At 30.8% G+C, this 19,923-nt stretch overlaps 1 protein-coding gene across 4 annotated transcripts in view; it reads right to left on the bottom strand.

Annotated features, from left to right (window-relative positions):
- Nucleotides 1–1,195: 1,195 nt before the first annotated feature.
- The window catches only part of LOC126923097 (protein windpipe), a 59,520-nt gene continuing 40,792 nt past the window's right edge, over nucleotides 1,196–19,923 (bottom strand). The window contains exons 1-3 of one of the 4 annotated variants that reach the window (XM_050736173.1): nucleotides 15,134–15,370; nucleotides 6,924–6,973; nucleotides 1,196–5,153 (exon numbers count right to left, since the gene is read on the bottom strand). In XM_050736173.1, the coding sequence (XP_050592130.1) occupies nucleotides 3,040–5,136 (2,097 nt within the window). In that variant the 5' untranslated portion in view covers nucleotides 5,137–5,153; nucleotides 6,924–6,973; nucleotides 15,134–15,370 and the 3' untranslated portion in view covers nucleotides 1,196–3,039. Of the gene's footprint in view, nucleotides 5,154–6,923; nucleotides 6,974–8,900; nucleotides 8,924–15,133; nucleotides 15,371–19,923 lie in introns of those variants that run through there. The other 3 variants (XM_050736184.1, XM_050736163.1, XM_050736194.1) reach the window with 3 other exon arrangements.

Raw genomic sequence — 19,923 nt, 5'->3', positions numbered from 1 at the left:
TAAATTTTAAAGTTAAAAAGCGACGAATATAATATTTTAAAGATCATACAAAATGATATAATGTGTAGAATTAATAAGTCTAAGTATTTATTAATAAAAGTCGATGAATTAACCCGACAAAGATAAGACAAGGTAAATATAAGGAATCTCTTACACACTATGATTATTTCATATTTTTAATTGGAAATCTTCAGATTACGTTAAGTACTTAATTTTTACACGTACGCATATCATATCACATTTATCTTATCTTTAAGAAGGCGTCATTCTCAAAATTGCAATATTTCTTTGTAACCTGCAATTAATTTTTTACACATGCTACATGATATATTAGAGTGGATCTAAATTTTTCGTAAGTAATAGATAACATTAATTTAAGTTATGTACGTAATAATAATTCGAATCTCTAAAGAAGTCAAAATATTCTATAAAAATATTTTTCTACGGTTAGATGTAAAGATACATTTTTCGTCTAACACAATGCAAAAGATTTAAAAGCATTATATATATATGCGTGTGCGTGTGTGTATAGAATTAATAACGAAGTGACACTTGCAGTTGAAACAACATATTTCATTGAGGGATTAGGATTTAATGAAGGAACTGTAAAATTACAGTAATTTCAGATCAACTTGAATACAGTTAGAGTCAGCTTGGCACCGTAGCCGGTAATTTGAGCAATAAACGTATCATTTATCGTAACACATGATGCGAAGAAAATTCCAATAGTTGTTCAGAAAAATGTAAATCTCTTAAATAGTAAACAATGATGTTAAACAGACATTTTGTATCTAGGAATATAACGTATGTTGTCACCAAGTTGTTTTTAATATTCGTATAACAATCACTAATCGTCATTTTTGGATAATTTTTGGATATTTTCAATATCATTTCAATTCTTAAATATTTCTATTTCTCATAAATTTAAGTTATTATGAAAGAGATAATTATACATATATATATATACATAAAAAATATTTATATCCGTTTTCTTGTCATTACAAAACAGTTACAGTAGTCAATAAAAACATCATCATTATCCTTTTCCTTACTGTTTTATGTTATTTCTCTACATTTCGTACGTTGTTATTTATTTCCTTATGAATTATAGGTACTATGGATTAAGCATTTATACTTAATTATAATTAAACGGTACTTTAACAGGATTGATATAATACTGACGAAAACAACCATGTATTTTATAAATATTATCATTTTATTTCGCATCCATTGTTCAAAATTATAAACGCATGAAAAATATATCGATATGATTGTTTCAACTGTATATTCGCTATCATACAATTTGTACCTATATATATGTAACAATGTATATTTCATAAATGTTGCATGGGAAAACTTATCTAGGGAACAAAGTTAATGGCGAAAATAACGATGATATGTCGATGATAAAACGAAGGATCGAACATTACCTTCTCTTAGCGTTTCAGTGATAATCACAGTATCAATGAGATAATTCTCTTTGCTACAAGTTCAACCGAACACGCTTAAACGAAATCAAAACGCTTCGTGTTTTACACAAACAGTTTGCTGCCATAATACAAGGACGCATAGGTTTTCTTTGGAAATAATTTTTACAAGAAGATTTGCGCTATCTTAATGCAAATATTTCAATATTTTACGCATTTGGTTTGCAAAAATTAATAGAAATTTGGTATAGAAGAATAAATACCAGCAAAGCGATAAGTTTCAGAGAATTATTTTTAAAAATATTTTTTCCTCGTTTGAGAGGAACGCCATAATATTTTTTTTTAACTGAATATTATTATAACAATTTTAACGATAATTCTCATTACTTTCAATGCACCGTAACAAATGTTTAAACAATATTTAACATTAACACCTTATAATATTGATTTTCATAAATAGATTATTCGCACTTAATAATATTTATCCTTATGGAATTTTAAAGAATAGTAAAAGGGTTGTTTAGCAGTTGAAGAATTGCTAAAAAATGCAAATGATGAGTCTTATGCGAACTCGTGCGGATACAAGACACACAATTGACATTTTATATTTGAAACGTTGAAGTTTTAATTTCTTTTCCAAACAAATTTCAAATATATTGCTTGTCTCCAACTATAAATTACATACACTCTATATTATCTTACTTTATATCAATATTTTATTTAACATCATCGGTTCGATGAGGATGATATGATTAACTTGGAATGATTATTATAAATATATAGGATATAGATTTTATATAAATTAATTTTTTAATTATTAAGTGTTAAGTTTCGCTAGCGAAAGTCAAACTCTTTTGTATTCTTCCAGAAGAACATTTAATTTTTTATTTAATATCACAAAACGAAACATTCGTTTACTATCAATTATAATATAATTATAATATATCTCAAGAAAAATTTAACGAAAACCGTACGTGTAGTATCATATAAAAATTGAATTGAACAGAGAAAGATTTTGACATTATATATGAAGATTCTTATAGTTTTAGCATCACTCGTGTTATATTGCAACAATAATGGTATACTTCGAGTATAAAGAATTCTAATGGAACTTATCGTATTCAAATTCCATTCGAGTTTACACAGGAAGGAAGATGCTTAAGAGAACTGACTAGTGTGCTAATATTGCATAAACGTATATAAAATGTATCAAATAGTATCCATCCACAAACTTTGTTCAAACAGCGGAAGTATTATCATGTACGACTATTATTTGCAAATATGTACAAACAACATTTCGCAGAATCGTTCATTCCTCCTATTAACTCGATTAAACGAATCGTCAATGAACTGTACGTCTACAAGGTTGGACTTTCACTTAAAGCAATCCGTTTCTTAGTCAAAACACAGATTCGATGATGGTATAATGTGTATCTCACAGTATCTTAAAAATCCATTGAAATCAAGGCCCATTCGGCATGGATTTAGGAACACTGGTGGCATTATGAATCCGATAATTCGGCACACACGAATATACTGATCTCTTCTTCGTCTTCGTTGATTCTCCTATGGATTCAAGTTTTTCATCCGATTAAGGCCCTTCGAATCTACTTCATGGCGTCTTGACTAGATTCTCACCAGCCATTGTTCTCGTGATGAGTATAGGCGTCCTTGGCACGCTGTCAGGATTTTCTTGCAAAGTAATCTTCACTCTCTGAGCACCGGGACTTAAGGGAGGTTGGACCTTTTCTGGTGGAATCGGGCTGCCATTAACTACTGGATCTATAGAATCTGTCCGTAACGACAACGTATCATCTTTCAGAGAATTTCCATCTTGACCAGTCGTCTCTTCGATTCGTTGATCGTTTTGTGGAGTAATTGCTCGCGGTGGTTTTACTGGTTCTGTACGGTCGGAAATACCGTTCGGAGATCTTGGTATTTCTGCCGTAACTTGGTAGTTATTCGAAATCCTTATCTCATCGTGATCTGTCGTGTCTGCGACCAAAGGTGTGCTTTCCACGCTTCCGTTCGAAGCTATCTTTGGTTGCGTTGAACTTCCCGTTTCCAACAAAGCTTTCTGCATGTCTTTCAGTTCAGTTCCATTTTCAACATCATCACGTTTTCTTCCTTTCCTGCAAAAGTCACCTTTGTAAGCTGCAAATCCTATGAGAGTCGCCAAAACCGCCAATAAAACGGCTAGAACAACGTAAGAACCCATTCCTTTCTTCGATTGTTTCGCTGGAGATACCGTCAATTCGTCATCCGTGTCTTCCTCGTTCACTTTAACTTTGCCTAATTTCGTCATCTCGTTCAACTTGCTGTCGAATAGCTCAACTCCATTAACAGGTGTCGTTACATCAGCTTTAGTACTCATATCAGTAATACCTGGTACTGCTTCGTCGGAATCCTTTTTTGATACACCTACTGCAACCGGATTTGACACAGATTTGTCGACTAATTGTTCCTCTTCTTCCTCGATACCTTTAGTCGAAGACGCGTCGATAAATTCTTCCTCTTCCAAGTTAGGTTCCTTTTTCGTTTCTAAAGACGTCGTTGATCCCGTAAATATATTGTAGAATCTCTCAAAGAGAGAAACTTCCTTTTCTTCGTCGTTTGTTTGAGGTTGGTAACTTGTATTCCAGTCACCAGTATCCATGCCTGTTCCAGATCCTTCTCCAGAACCGTCTTCTCCATCGCCTGAACTTTCTGTCGGATAAAATAGACCATCTTGGTAGACTTTCTTCCTCTCCGTTGTCATATCCACCGTAGTAGGATTACTTTTTTCTTCGGAATCGAAAAAGATCTCATCGTCGTTGGTGTTTGTCGTTTTGGTAGCATCTGTTGGTTTGCTAGCATCTGTCGATTCGCTAGCATCTGTCGTTCGAGTCGAAAGCTGTAATTCAGTTGTTTTTGATTCAGAACTCGAAGCAGTAGTAGCAGGGATTTCTGGGAATGGTGTTTCAACTGCGATTTCCTTCGGAGTTTCGGTGGTTGAAGCTTCTATCGAATATTCCATGCTCTCTTCCTCTATATCGAACAAATCTCCAGAACCATAATCTTCCTCCGAATACGTAGATGCCTGATCATTTTGCATCTCGCGATCTTGTTCCTCGAATTCACAAATAATCGCGGTATCTAATTTGAATAATGATGTTCCTTTTACATTTTTCGGACTAGCGCAGAGAACTTTTTTCGAGATTTTCACGCCTCTTTTTACGATCAGATCTTTTACTCTAAGTGTGGCACAATTACATTCCAATGGATTGCCTTGAACGTCAAAATGTTTTAGAATTTTTAAGCGAGCCAAGGCTGGTGGCAAGTGTCGAAGATTGTTCTTACGAAGATTTAAACTGTGCAAATGATTTAAACCATCTAGAGAAGCCAGTTCCAAATGTTCAATACGATTATCCGCAAGATTTAAACTTCTTAAATTCGTCAATTGGCTGAAACTTTTTGGTTCTATTTGTTCGATGGCACTTCCTGAAAGATCTAAATGCCGAAGACTGGTCAAATTGACGAAAAGATTTGACCCGAGGGTAGATTTCTCCGTGGAAGCCTTCAGCAAGTTAAGGGAAGAAGTGTCTATATATTTGACATCTTCGAGATCGTGGCAACGAGCTATTGTACCGTTCTCCAGAACGCAAAGCCCGCTGGTCCATCCTGAATAGCTCAAGAATGTTAAGAACAATGGCAACAGTATTCTTTGCATCTTTTTATCCGATTCACCTGTTAAAAAGAAAAGAGAATTTATAATTAGTTTATTTGTAATTTTCATCGTTCCGATTTTGAGATTAATAAAGGCAGATGTTACAAAAATCATAAACAGAACAGGAGTATGTTGTTGTTAGTTCATATAAGATCTTACATGTTTATAATAGATAATTAGGATGATAAAATCATAATAATATTTATAAAATTATTTAATTTATCTTATTCTATAGCTATATTTCAATTATTTTATTTGAAATAAATCTGCGTTAAAATTACAAATAACGACACTTTTTGATAAAATTTTGATAAAATTCTGTCTTAATTATAATTTTATCATAATATCATTTTATATTTTATCAAAAGTGTAATTTGTGAAAAGAGATTATAAATCTTTTAATCACACGTATGAAACACTCGAATCGATGGCATTGCTTCTTTAACGATTTCAATACTAATTGATGCGTTAACACGAATAACCAAGATCATTAATATACAGATATCTTGAAAACTTTTATATCTATATATTATAATCTATATAAATTGCCAAAACATATAGAAGCCTATCAATTCTATGCAAGAAATTCTTTTCCTTCGGAATAGATATACATTTGAATTTGTTCCTTTTCGACAATTTATTCTTAATTGATTGTTTAAACGTAAACTGATTTTAAAATTAACAAACATCTCTTGGAAAGACCAAACTCAAGTAGGTTTGCGATAAAATAGTTTTGCAGCCGTAAATGCCACATTGAACCGCTAAATCATCGTTCCAGTCGTTCTATAGATAGATGAACCAAAGATAAGTCCATTACTTTCGGCATTACTACGTTATTTGCATTATTTTGCATATTACCCACGTTGACGACATTACGTGCCGCCACCAGTAATTACTATATACACACATCGTCTTCTTCAAATGAAAGGAAAGGAAAACGTCGTTGCTCGGTATGTGAAGCTCTCACAAGAATGCACAAGCACTGAACTCCTTTTTTCGATTATAATCACATTAATTTGCGACCACGATTGCACATACTACGCGTTCTTTGTATGCCTTGAAATTTCTCTGACTGCTAATATGCATATCAAGTGCCCTTTAATATCAGGGTGATAATTCAAATAATTGATGCCATTGTTTGCCTTTATTTTGTCCATTGTATATCATGCAAACTCTAACGTGAATTAAACGAATATAAAGATAAGAAACGAACGTTTTAAGATTAGTAAAAGTTAATGTATAGACTGGATTCGGAAGATGTTCAAATATTACAGAACTTTAATATAGAAATATAAGATTATAGCTTTATTATAGAAATCTAAAATTTTTAAATAATTGTTAAGGAAATAGATCAATCGAATGAATAATTTAGTTCTAAATAAAGCTACGTGATAAAACTATATAAAAATACGTATATGTGCCGATGAAGCGTATTTTAAAAGTGTGCACTACCCATTGGATAACTCCATCGATCTAAAGTCCAAGTGACGTGTGTGTGGGTATTCTTATGACAATTTCTGCGCCTGATGTGCAAACAGACGCGATCGGTTAATAGAATTTAAGTAGTTACGTACTGCGCAAAGCAGTCTCCAAGTGTTTTGTTCGGACGCGTGGGTGGAGATAGGTCATGGCCAATAAGATAAGGAGATTTTAATACAGATTCTACAATCCTTTCTCGTAAGCGGTATAAAATTCAAACATCTATTGGCCCTGCTACTTATTGATTCGAGAGTGTTCGTTTTTAAAATAATTTCGAGCACAGCAAGAGATATTTGTAATAAAATACTCACGATATATTTGATCAGATGTAGCCTTAGCAGGACTGTGGTTTCGAAAGCATCTGCAGCAAAGTGGAAAATATAAAAATAGGATTGCTACGTGAATATAGTTTATATCAACGATTATCAAATATACGGTATTATAATAAATAGTTATAGCCATTAAAGTCAAATAAGCGGATCTCATTAGTAGTTCAAGAAACTTTTCTCAGAAATGTCATCGTAAGAGATCAAGAACCAACAGCTAAGAGAAATTCGTGTCGTTTAGTTTACTTTGTCACCAGTTTCATTATACATATGTCATACGACAAATTCTTCTCGAATGACGTAACTTTTCGATAAAAATATTCGGTCCGCAGAAAAGTAACGAACAAAAGTGAGTAGAATCGAGAAATAAGTAATAGAATCGCGTTATGTTCTTCTATACTGAAACAAATATTATAACAAACGATGTGTCTGTATAACATCAAGCCACCGCTACTTTTATTTATCGTATTAATTTGTCTTATTCTATATATCAAAAGTAGCTTATACTATTAGTTCTTCGTAAAATAATATTTATGAATCAGAAATTACGTTTCGCTAACAATAAGTTATATACAATGCAATACACGAAAAAGAAAAAGAAGGAGAACGGAAGGAGAAAAATAATACTAGTCAGACTCGCACTATAAAGGCATAAGTGAAAATAGTTGCCTCATACACATTCAGTAAAAGTTATTACAGGGGAACTACAATTACTGAACAAGTTAGTTTCTCTTAATGTTTTACAACGTTTTTACATTCTTTTATATTACTCAATTCTTACCGCAAGACAACGTTAACCGTTTTGAGTTCAAAGGATAACGTTATTATGTCTGCAACCGCTACTTATATACCGTACATGCTTAAACCTACTTATTTATATTCCCATGCTATACTCTAAGTAAAAATCCTTTTTTAATAAGCACCTAATCCTATTGAATTACACTTATTACAAATATTTATTGCAGTTAACATTTATTACAAAATAGTGAAACAAGTTCATTCTATGATTATTAGGGATATGTATTCTATATAATGTTATTAATAATATAAATTTTTGTTGGAAATATTTATTGGACACCGAAAGGTAATACTGTCTCCTACTTAACTAAAATGGATTACGATACAGCTGAAATTTGTATTACTGTTACGCAAACTACTCTCGTTTTTTTTATTGCTAAGAAATTTATTTAGATTCACTACAGCTTCCACTCTCTGAATTATCATATAAAAAACTGATTTCGTTAAGAGTTTATTAGCGAATTCAATGGTTCAATTTAAAACAGTTAGAAACAGTGGAAAAGTATATAGAACTCTATACAGGAACTATACTCCTCAGACATTATTCCCAGCTTCGAAAACCGCACTGAAAGCTTTCATCTAAGGACTCGTTTTAGTCGATCTTTCGCAATCTTTTCAATATTCCTTACAGTTCCAAGATGAACAGTTCTTGAGATCGGTTCTAAGATTTGAAAACAATAAAACGGAGATACTTTTCTAGAAATCACATAAAATGTGACACAGGACGTTATTATGATACTTGAAACCTATTTTGCATAAATCTTCCTCAGTTCAAATTACCATGAACAGCTAGCACGATTCAAAACGTTATTTAGATTTAATGTAAAAAAGTATACTTAAGTGAACATAAGGTATTTTAAATTGACGTCACGAAATTTCGAAAATTCTTAAAACTTTACGAGGTACGCTAATTCTTCTTTTTACAAAGGCGACAAGCTTAATACAAGTTAAACAAAGTAACTAAACGTCAGCATCTATTTTTCTTCGAAGCAGTATTGTTTTGTTCATGTTCGATTGAAAAAAAGTATTATCGCGAACAAAAGAAACAACGAAGAACTGATCCATCCTAAATTGTACAATACGAATACAGGAAGTGACAATGATTCCAATAGGGCTGACCAGGAAATCCGAGGTTGTAATGAACGTGGCAACGAGCATACACACCCGCTTTGGTCATGCCTTTACTTTTTGCCGGTTGCACGCTTAACGGTACCTTCGCGGCCTCGTGGTCCAGTTCACCACGTGCTTCTAACAGAGTCGGCAATTCCAGAAGTCGTTTCAAGAGGTCGTGTACCTTTCGATACGAGGAAGACGAAAGTGTCTGTGAAATTCCATCTGAACTCATCGACCTCCGTGAAATCAATGAAAAAAAGTTATAGGCTTCACGATTTAATGGGCTATTTTTCTTTGTTAAACGATAATGTCTTGTCTACATCAATGATAAAGCGATGATACTGATCTTGAACAAGGCATGTATAAATTACGCTAATCTGAGATTACATTCTACTTTATACCGAGACGTAGAATTGTTGCTTTCCGAAAGATAATAAATAGTACATAAGTGAAGATTTGCCAAATTAGGATACGTCGTTTTAGATCTGAAGCTACCAATAGTCGAATAGCTTCACAATGGGAAGTAATCTTCTCCCTTGCTAATGAGCATAGATTTCTTGTTGTTACCAAAAGCCAACAAAAATTAGCTTTTCGTTTCTGTATCGTTTATTGCATACTACTAAACAAAAAAAAAAGAAAAATAAGTGTACATGTATCGTATCAAAAAATCTACTAATCTACAAAATTTCATACGCCATCAAACAGTAATGAATCTAACCGATTTTTGTACCAAGCCCTTCAATTACATATATGATATGACCTTTAACACGTAGCTCATTCTTTAATTGCTTGAATAGTTACAACGCTACCGATTCTTAAAATAACCTCATGAAAATAGAAACCATACCAAAACAGAAATACTTCTACAATAGTATGTAATTAGAACGTGCTTAAAGCGTATCGAAATTTGTAATATAATCATAATGGGATACAAAACTCATTGACTATTTTCTACTGCTGCTATTTAATAGAATTACACCCTATTAAATAAAGCATAAGGTTACGTGATGATGTGGACGAGCAAATTATTGAACATAATGTATTAACTTAGCGGATGGAGGATGGAATGAACGCACCTGTATAATTATTACGCGGATGTTGCACGTATAACGTAACTATAGATTTAGTATCTGCAGTATCCATTTAAAGGAATGCCAAGGTGTTTCACGGGAGCTCGAAGACATGGTAGGACCCCGGCAGCGTGAAGCGCAACGAAGAGGTACAGAGGGGAAAAAAGGAACAGAAGCGGAACCGAGGAAAAAGGAAAGCGGCGCGAGGGAATGCGGGCTGGTATAAGTCAGGGGGAAAAGAGAGGGAAAGAGCGAAAAAGAGAGACGCAGGCCACACAGGGAGAGTGTCTTAACCACGCAGGTATCGCGGTATCGATGGCAGCCGGTCGTGCGAAACGATTAGCAAACCGTAACGCACCAGAAATCAGGATCGAACCATACGTCAGGACAGGTCAATCAACTCAAAGTAATCGGAAATAACGATTTCATATTTGCTATTCTAACGAGCCTTCCTATTTATGAATCGCCGCTTTCGATTAATCATTCGAACTCCGTGATCGCCGACAAAAATGTAACGACGAAAGAGTTGTGGTGTTTTTCCATCGAATGACGGTACGAGAGAATTGTTTAAACTTGTTTGTTGGTTTTTTGAGCATTATTAAGTAGAAATTAAGAAAATCGATAAGATCTCTGTATTGTGCCAATAATTAACGTAATACGTAATATTAAATATTATAAGTAATGGAAATTAGTTGTAATTATCCGTTGGCAAACGGCATTAACTTCAATTCGATAAAAAGAGTATTATTATTGTATACGATTAATCAGAAATACAATATAAAGAGTAACTTTTGATTCTTATCGATTGGAATCTTTATTATGATATATATCGAAGAAAAAGTCGAAAAAATATTACAGAAAAAAATATATTCCATGATGCTTGATAATAAGTGAAAGTGAGTTTGCACATATTTAGTGTTCAGAAGAAACTGAAAAGTAAGAAAATTATACCGAGGGAATGAATCATATAATTAGCAATATCAGTCATTTACTTGTACTATAAAATATACAATTTATAAAAAACAGTTTCTAAAAATAAATACAAAATGAAAGTACACGGGTGCTTTTGCAGCAAAAGGTAATGCGTGGATACAGTACATATTTCAGCGAGCAGTGCTACCACTTGTAAAGTAAAATTTTTGTTTCTATAAATCTTAGCTACATCATAAAACCATATTTACATAAAATGTAGATAACACCGATATAGATAACGATAATAAGGATAAATTAGCCAATTACCTAAAATTGAAACATTAGCGCTATCTTCAACTGTATAACGGAATATTAATGACAACTCCTATACAAGTACAAGATCAACAGCACTTTATCTTTTGTAACAAGGAAATTGCATAGAGGCAAGATCAAAGCCGATGGAACTTTAATTTCTCTTATACGAATGTGCTACTATGTAAATTAATACTAAAACTAGATTCTCTTGCATTCATATACGCATGTAACATATTAATTATTAATTTTACGATTATCATTGACCGTTGACAAGTTGTTTGTAATACAATGAAAAAATAATCCCGTTATCACCATGAAAACTGGTTTTCTGTAACTGATGAAAGCAAACCAAATAGTATATTACTTGGTAACGTTAAAATTTTCGATAATGCTTTGCGGTTACACCAACGTCTTCCAATTATAAGAATCACATGGTCAATACTTTTGAAATAGTTCTTATTGACAACCAATGGAAGCAATTAAGGACGATATCTTGCTGCTGACATACATTTCGTAGCGAAGCAAGTGGTGTGAATGTCACACGTGTCATTCGGCTAAGAGAGTAAGGCGAATATACCAAATATTTTTATATCTTTTTTCACCTGTTAATAATAAATATTAAGAATTACAAACTAATGATTTGTGATCTGACCTATTGAAACATTAGTTTTAAATCATAAAAAAAGCGTATTCCATGATGATCGGTATATGTGTAAATTGTTTAAACTTTTTTTTAAAATGGTTAATAATTATTTCTTGTGTATATCTATGTAATTTCGTTTTCGACATTGAATTTTCCCAATGTTTCAGAAAGAATATAAGTTCTTAGGCATCTAATCTGATCAGTTTAAAGAATAATACTTGAAAACAGTAGATACATCGATGAATCTCGTACAAAGGTATATGTCCGTTGTCGATCAATTTTTAAACAAATAACTTTACTAATAGTCATGTCCTAATGCTGTTACTATAAAGCGATTGAAATGTTCGGATAATATGTATTATCGTATGTATGTATAAAATACAGAGAATGACCATTTCTATACGTAAAATAAATAAATCAGTAACACAATACTAAAAAATCATGCTTCTCAGCAAGAAAAAAAAATGGTACTGAAAATTATTCATAGACTTAAATAAAAGATGTGAGTCACGACAGTTTTTATAATAGAACAGAGGTCAACTCAATTTCCATACTATTTTAAGAGGTACAATCTAAGAACAACATCTTCAACTCTCTCTCCCCCCATAAGCCTGTTATTATTCTGATAACGATTTAATGTTAAGATCGCTTCACAATTATATTTAAACAGTTTACTAATCGATCTTAACTCTCTATTTAATTGCGTGGACCAAACGTAATAAATCCGATGTTTGCAATTACCTCAAATATTAATGAGTGTTTACCATTGAATTAAATATATAATTATACTAAAATTAGTGGAAAAAAGTGATATTATATATATAAAAAAATAGTAAAAACGTAACAGATACTCAATTAATAAACAATACAATTAAAAAATTCAATTAACTACGTGAAAAACATGATATTTGTAATTAATATCCCTATAAATGGTAACGTTATAATTATTATGAAACGATTTTTAATTTTCAAGATTATCGGACTTCTTACTGTATGCGTTATTTATGGTAAAATCGAAAAGGAAATGTATTAATTGAAGATTCTGTTTTAAAAAAAGAAGTGTAAAGCATTTTCTGTGATATCTTTTCTTCTTCGACTGCGTCTTTCAGGAAGAAAAACGTCATTGGATATGTTTAATGTACATACTGTTACATAAATACATACAAATTCGCAAAGCATCAAGGAAATACAGATATTTTATTTAAACTTTCTGGACGCCTTTGAAATCTCGGGAAGTGGATTTCTTTGAAATTTTACATGTTAAACACAAATCGACAGAAATCTAACTGCATATTAATAAAAACTAAATTGTTCGCAGTTAAGTCTCGGAAGCATGTGTATGTATGTATATCGCACCTCATTAAAATCGATTTTTATATCGCAGTAGAAAAGATCGTGTAACAAAGTCAAATCAAACCACTATGAACCATTTGCTTCATTTTACTTTCATTCGTGACCTGTACAGGAAGAGATCCGTTGATCTCGTATACATGTAGACGGTGTGTTTCGGCATGAAATTAGATCTCAAAATGTTATTGTAACACGTCGATCGTTTTTCAGCTTGGCAATCGGCACGTGTCTATATCAAAAGGTTATGTAATTCAATCTAGTCAAGAAAAAAATATAAATTTCGACAGAGGGAAACAATGAAAAGTAACAACTAATATAACATGATACATAATAGTAGATAAGATACCAATAATAATAATAACTAGTTATAGTTTTATTAAAAATTATTCCATTACTATTACATTATCAAATCACTAAATTAAGTAAAAATATTACATTATATTAAATTAAATAAAAATTCAATCAAATAAAATTAGATCCTTATAATCTAAAATGCACTATAAGGAAATCATTTTTTCATTTTCTATTTTAAATACTACAAAAAAATACTAAAAAGCATATATTATCTCACTAGAAATGTTCAGAACTGTAAAAATGTGTATTTATATAAATACACATTTAAGGAATTAATTATTAAACACTCTATTTTATTTTTTACGATTATACGAAGAGAAATATATTTTACTATATTTTCTTATTTATATTATTTCTTATCTATATTATCTTATATTATATGTTATATTATCTATATTATTTTTTTTTCAACTCGAAAAGATCGTTCTATAAAATTGTTTTTTTAATTCAATAGCGAAATTGTAAAAAGAAGACTACATAAGTGAATATCGAGTTATATTAAATCATCTTCAAATGAGTGAAAAAGAAGTAACAGACAACGTAAGGAACATAAAAGTTATCTTATCTTATCTAATGCAATCTTTGAAAAAGTTGCCCTTTAAGAATAGTTTCTAGCACACGAGGTATCTGAACAATGAACCATTTCTATTAATGAATTATTTCCCATACATGTAATACTAACGCAAATAGTACACAGTTTTGTAAAAAATATTAATATGATGGAAAAAATAATTTATTTTATCTCTTTTGTTCAATAGGCAGTAATTTGTTAATGTGCAGATAAAAATGCAAGAAGAATGTTCTCAGGATAATATTTAACATTTCCGTTAATATCACGTGATATAACATATCTAAGTAATTTATAATCGTCGATTAAATGACGTCGATATTTGATAACTCATAATATGTTTACTTCGTTTTTATATGATTTCGGTTTTTCTCTACATTGTGAAGTATAATATTTGGATAAATTTCAACTTTGCACATCTTGATCCTTTGTGCTGAATAATTGTCACTTTATATTTAAATCAAAGTATTTTATATATTATATCTAGGCATATATATATAAAGAAAATTTATAAAACACGGTCAATACTTTTCAACGATACTATAAATTTGTAGGATATATCTCACTTCAGATAAGACTACATTTCAGATTAGTAAACATGTAGTTACACTTCAAAGCTTTCAATTGGAGTAATGTAATACCTACTGTTCAATCATCTCGTTACGCTTTCCCCATGTAACTGTAAAATTTTGAAAAGAAAGTTCCGCGAACAAAATTTTTCATAACTACATTGTTTATAGCTACATTCTGTCAAACGAAGTATGTATTCTTAAAATACTTCGTTCTTTAATTGCTTATGAATGTTAAAAAACTAAAACGTGTACGCTTCCTGACATTCAAGTATAAACTATTTGCTTTTAAAATTCTATTTGAATTAGAGATTTAAGCATTGATATTATTTAATATACTTTTAATAAATAATTATGATAATTTCGGTATTTCAACTACAATACTTTCTGTCAATAATAAAAATCTACTAAACGTAAAAGACATATATCATTTGGAGGATTAAAATATTTTTAATTATCAAATCACTCTTTTGATATTACTTATTAATATTAATATTTCTTACTGTCTCTATCGAAGGTCGGCAGTACAGGATTTCGTTATCGTTCCCGATTCTTGAAAAAAATTCAAGGTGTTCCGAACATTTTGGCACGTTACGTGATTCGTAAGTTGCACAATATACTGTATCGTGATATTACATCAGAATTTTGCTGTATACACTATACTTTCGTTGTTCACTAGCGATTTCGTATACGGGAACGGCGAACGTAATGTGGATTACGCACAGTGCCGCAAACCGTTTGGAACTATGTAAAACACGCATACGAACAAAATAAAAAGAATGAGACCGACCGGGAAAACTAAAATAAATATGCAGGGGTCGAAGGTCACTTTGTCGACTTCAGTGTATCAGCATTGCTAATGTCGTCAATAACGTCCATTCCTGTTTAACCAGCCAAGTAGATGAAAATACACTATCTTTTTCCTTTCTGACATCTTTTACTTCTTACAATTACTTACGTAAATGTTATACAATGGGTATCGATGACTATTAACCTCTTCGACATGAGCGTTGGACTAAAGTCGACAATTGCAAAAAGCATACAATTTACCATTGCCTTCAGGCAACTGTTTATATCCTCTTGTTTAGTCATTCTGATCGCGTAACTATAAGTAATCTGTCAACTTTTGTGCATATTCTCTCAGTTTAAATAATTATTACAGTTGCCGCAAGTGACACTAAGCGACGAACGAGCATCGTATGGAAGAAGTTAATTGGCATACGTTCGTTACAAAGTTACTTAAGTAGGAAGAATCTGTTTTACAATTATCTTGTATAATAAGCTTAACGCTTATTGCTAGGATATTATACTTTAAATCCTTTTCGCAGAATATATTTCACATTATAAATCTACTTGGTTTAGATTATATTTTTTCACCATTTGTTTGTACAGAATGTATTTCAAACTATAAAGCTGCTTAATTTAAACTGTACTTGTTTTACTTATTTTTTTACTTGTTTTCGCATATAGAATAACTTCTTACTGATTGTTTATTCATAGCTAGTCGGTAATTAGCTAAGTATAAGGATAAATTGACGAGTTTTTAAACTCTTTTTTCTCGAAAATTGAGACTGGGACAAAAACATTTTCTTCTATATCTTCTTTCCATTTTTTTTCTTTTTTTTTTCATAAAGAATCGTCGCATGCTCGCTTATATACATATTATTGCTTATACACATTATTATACATATTAAACATTTTTAGGACAAAAGTAAATACATATTTAACTACGAAAGCAAGAGTCAATGTCTTCGTTTAACATATATTATCAAATCCTTAATATTTTTTTTATGCACATGTCCATTATGTTATGGACTATTTTTAATATAAAATTTTTCATGTGATGTTTAAATTTCTGTTCATTATTATATCCATTACTCTCACTTGCTTTCTGTATTTTATTCTTCATTCTTATTCTTCTTCTAAATTTCTTCTTCTTCGTTGTATTTCAACTTTTCACATGCTAGATATTGCGGTCAGTGTTTTCTTGTTCAAAGGCACATAATCTTCGTGAAAGTTCATAGTAGATGACACGTGCGTTGAAAGATCAGAGAAAATCATGAATTAACCAAGATCAGCCGAGAAACAAGCTCTACAGTTAATTGCTTCCATATTTCTGTGTAGTTTGAGGTGTTGAGTTAACGTTACCTTTGACAGAGTATATAACAGATAAGCGGACTTGCGGTTTTGTGGGATATGTTTAATTGAGGATTTGTAATTAATATCGGAACGAGATTTCGATAAAAATGATAATATTTGAGTAATTTCTATATTAATTATTTGTAAATTGAGAAGGCATGTAGATCAGACATAAAGTCTTTAAGATTTTTAAGACAATATTTACAGGAGAATGTAGAAAATAAGTAGGTACATACCCATATGTACCTATGTCATGTGTAATCTAAATTTAAAACGATACTACTACTACCACCTTTTAAAATATTTATTACATTTATGAACTAGATTATTATTAAAATAGAATATTAAATATAAAAAGAATTATTATATACCGCATTACATATTACAGAGTCGACATTATATGTATGTTACGTAACTGCCTTTAAACACTTGTTGTGAAACTAGAACATTTTCTTTTGGGTAACTCTAGAGTTTTGTAAGGTTGCTGCAATACGGTACCTCAAATCGTTACTATATTAGGCAGTCCCCAAGAATTACATAACACAATTACTTATGTATATTTATATATAATTATTTATAGTTTTTATGTCACTTTACGCGGTTTTTAAATAGCACTACATTTGAAAAATATTCGATTTCTCAATGAGTTTTCAATCGTTTTGATTATATAAGAGATATTAAAACGTTTTTATGTATGAATACCAGTTAATTATTATTAATACGAATTATGGATCAATAAATTGATACAGTAACTGATTACACAAGTAGGTATTTATGTTTAATGATTATTAAAAGTAAAGTTTTGCATAGATAAATGTCTGGAATTATGAACTACATTAATAACAGATTTTTTGATTTGTGAGTTAAAATCAGTGAACTTTTTAACTCCAATTCTCCATTTAGTATTATCGACATATGTACAAATGGAGAATTTATGGTTAATAAGTTATCATTAACACGAAGAAATAACATAACTTACGTGTGAAATTTTATAAATATCATATAAAATTATTGTAAAAGGTTATAGCGAATTAATCGTTATACTATTTTCTCGCTGAAAATTAGACAAAAGATGTCCTGAAAATTACTATTCCTTAGTTATCTGTATATTTGTTTTAGTCTTAACAAATACAATACATACTAACACATATTTCTATATCACATAAATGATATTGAAGTTTGTACGATGTGCTGTGAAAAAAAAAGATAAAAGTTGCGGTATTTTATGTTTATCACATATAACGATAACACGCATTGATAAATTTATGATAAAAAGTACGTAAAATCTGCAAACGTTCCAAGAAAGTTTCAGCTCGTTCGAATTATGATAATTACGCATGATGTCACATGACGATAAAAGTATGTTCGTTGAAAAACTTTCAATTTATCACCTGCAAGTATACATGAACCTCCATTAAATTAATAGCAACGCATTACATTTATATGCTTTCGATTATTATGCTTTCTAATTTCTATCACTAATTTCTACATCACGCCATGATTCCGTCTATTTTTATAAATGTTATATTAAATTTTATATGCGTATGTTAAGATGAGATCCATTACACCCTAACTGACCCTCCAGGTCATTAACAAATAAACGACAAAAGAAACGTAAAGCAGATAATCATGAAATCTGTTAGATTATAACTTGCGTAATTATACAGAATATTACGTTTTCAAGCAAAAAAAGTAAGGTAGCATACGCATTATCTTAATACATATTATCTCTTTACGTATCACAATCAATGAGTTGCAGAATGTACTACTTTGACAAGCTTATCGTAACAGCAAAAGAGTTGTATTACTTAGATCGAAGTTTTTTTGACGGAAGTAGTCACGAAGTCAGAAGTAAGAAATAATCGAATAATTGTTATCATACGTTGCTGCGATAAAACCTTGAAATTCCAGTAACATAACTTCGTAAGTGTGTAGATATTACATGATACAGAATGAATTCGTTTCGGAAGAATTTATCAATGCTAATGTAGTGTGTAAATATAGGGCAAATATAAAATATAAAACAGATTAACAGCGCAAGATTAATAACGCGGAAGTACACCAGAACATTTTTTTTGTTTCTAAGATTTTTATATTTTATATCATGTTTTATATTTTAACAACATACATAAGCAATATTACATTAATAAACAATTTTCTGTAAGACTATACGTTTCTTACATGCACATACTTGGAAATTTCCGATAAGAATAACCAACAACTAAAGGGAAACACGTACATAAAAAGTAAGAGTAAAACGTATCGTACGATACATACAAACATCTACAAGGGGAAGACTGAAGTAATAAAAAAGTGACTTCGATGACGTTGTTTGGTTTCGCTATAAACACCTGAGAATTTATCATGATATCATAATATGGACATATTCTGAGTTACGTCAATTGGACTTCAAGTCAAGACTCCTTCAATTCAATTCGTTTTTGCAAATATTATTCGCACAAATCCTTACAAGACGAAATGAGATAAAAACCAAATAATGCCATCAATGACTGATCTTCGTTTGTAAAATAGTTTCTCTTAATTCTTATTATATTATACTATATTCTTACTATATTATGTTATATCCTTATTATATTATATTATATTATATTATGTAATATATTATATTTTTCTTAATAAATTGAAGCTAAAATGCAAGAACTATTCAACAATATCCGTCACATAACAAAATAATAAAACACTCTAGAAACATTGCAAAATATTACGATTGAACTTTATTTGTTCTTTTACAAAACATTCTTATTGACTGTGACAACAAATATATTTATCGGAATATACTAGTATGCAAGGTGTTCAGGTATCTTCCGCAAAACGAAGCTAACATATTCTATGAGTAAAAATGGAAAAAACATTATAGCATAAACATAGGCTCATAGATGCTCTATTAAATTTTTACAATAATAATAAAAAATAACTTGTTCTTTTGTTTGGCAATTGTTCTTCGTCTAACTCAAATGATTAAATAAACATCTATCTTGGATATCGATCCAACCTATGATCGGGAGATCATTAGATCATTAGATTTCTGTTACTATGTAATTTAAAGAATAGAATACACAAAAAGTATTAACATACGTTTTAGGAATTAATATAATTGCAGTGCATTTGTGAAAATTAAAGGACTCAATGAGAA

The sequence above is a fragment of the Bombus affinis genome, chromosome 2, assembly GCF_024516045.1.
Source record: "Bombus affinis isolate iyBomAffi1 chromosome 2, iyBomAffi1.2, whole genome shotgun sequence".
Lineage (NCBI taxonomy): Eukaryota > Metazoa > Arthropoda > Insecta > Hymenoptera > Apidae > Bombus > Bombus affinis.
The sequence above is the reverse complement of the archived record's forward strand: the minus strand, read 5'-3'. Positions and strand labels throughout refer to the sequence as shown.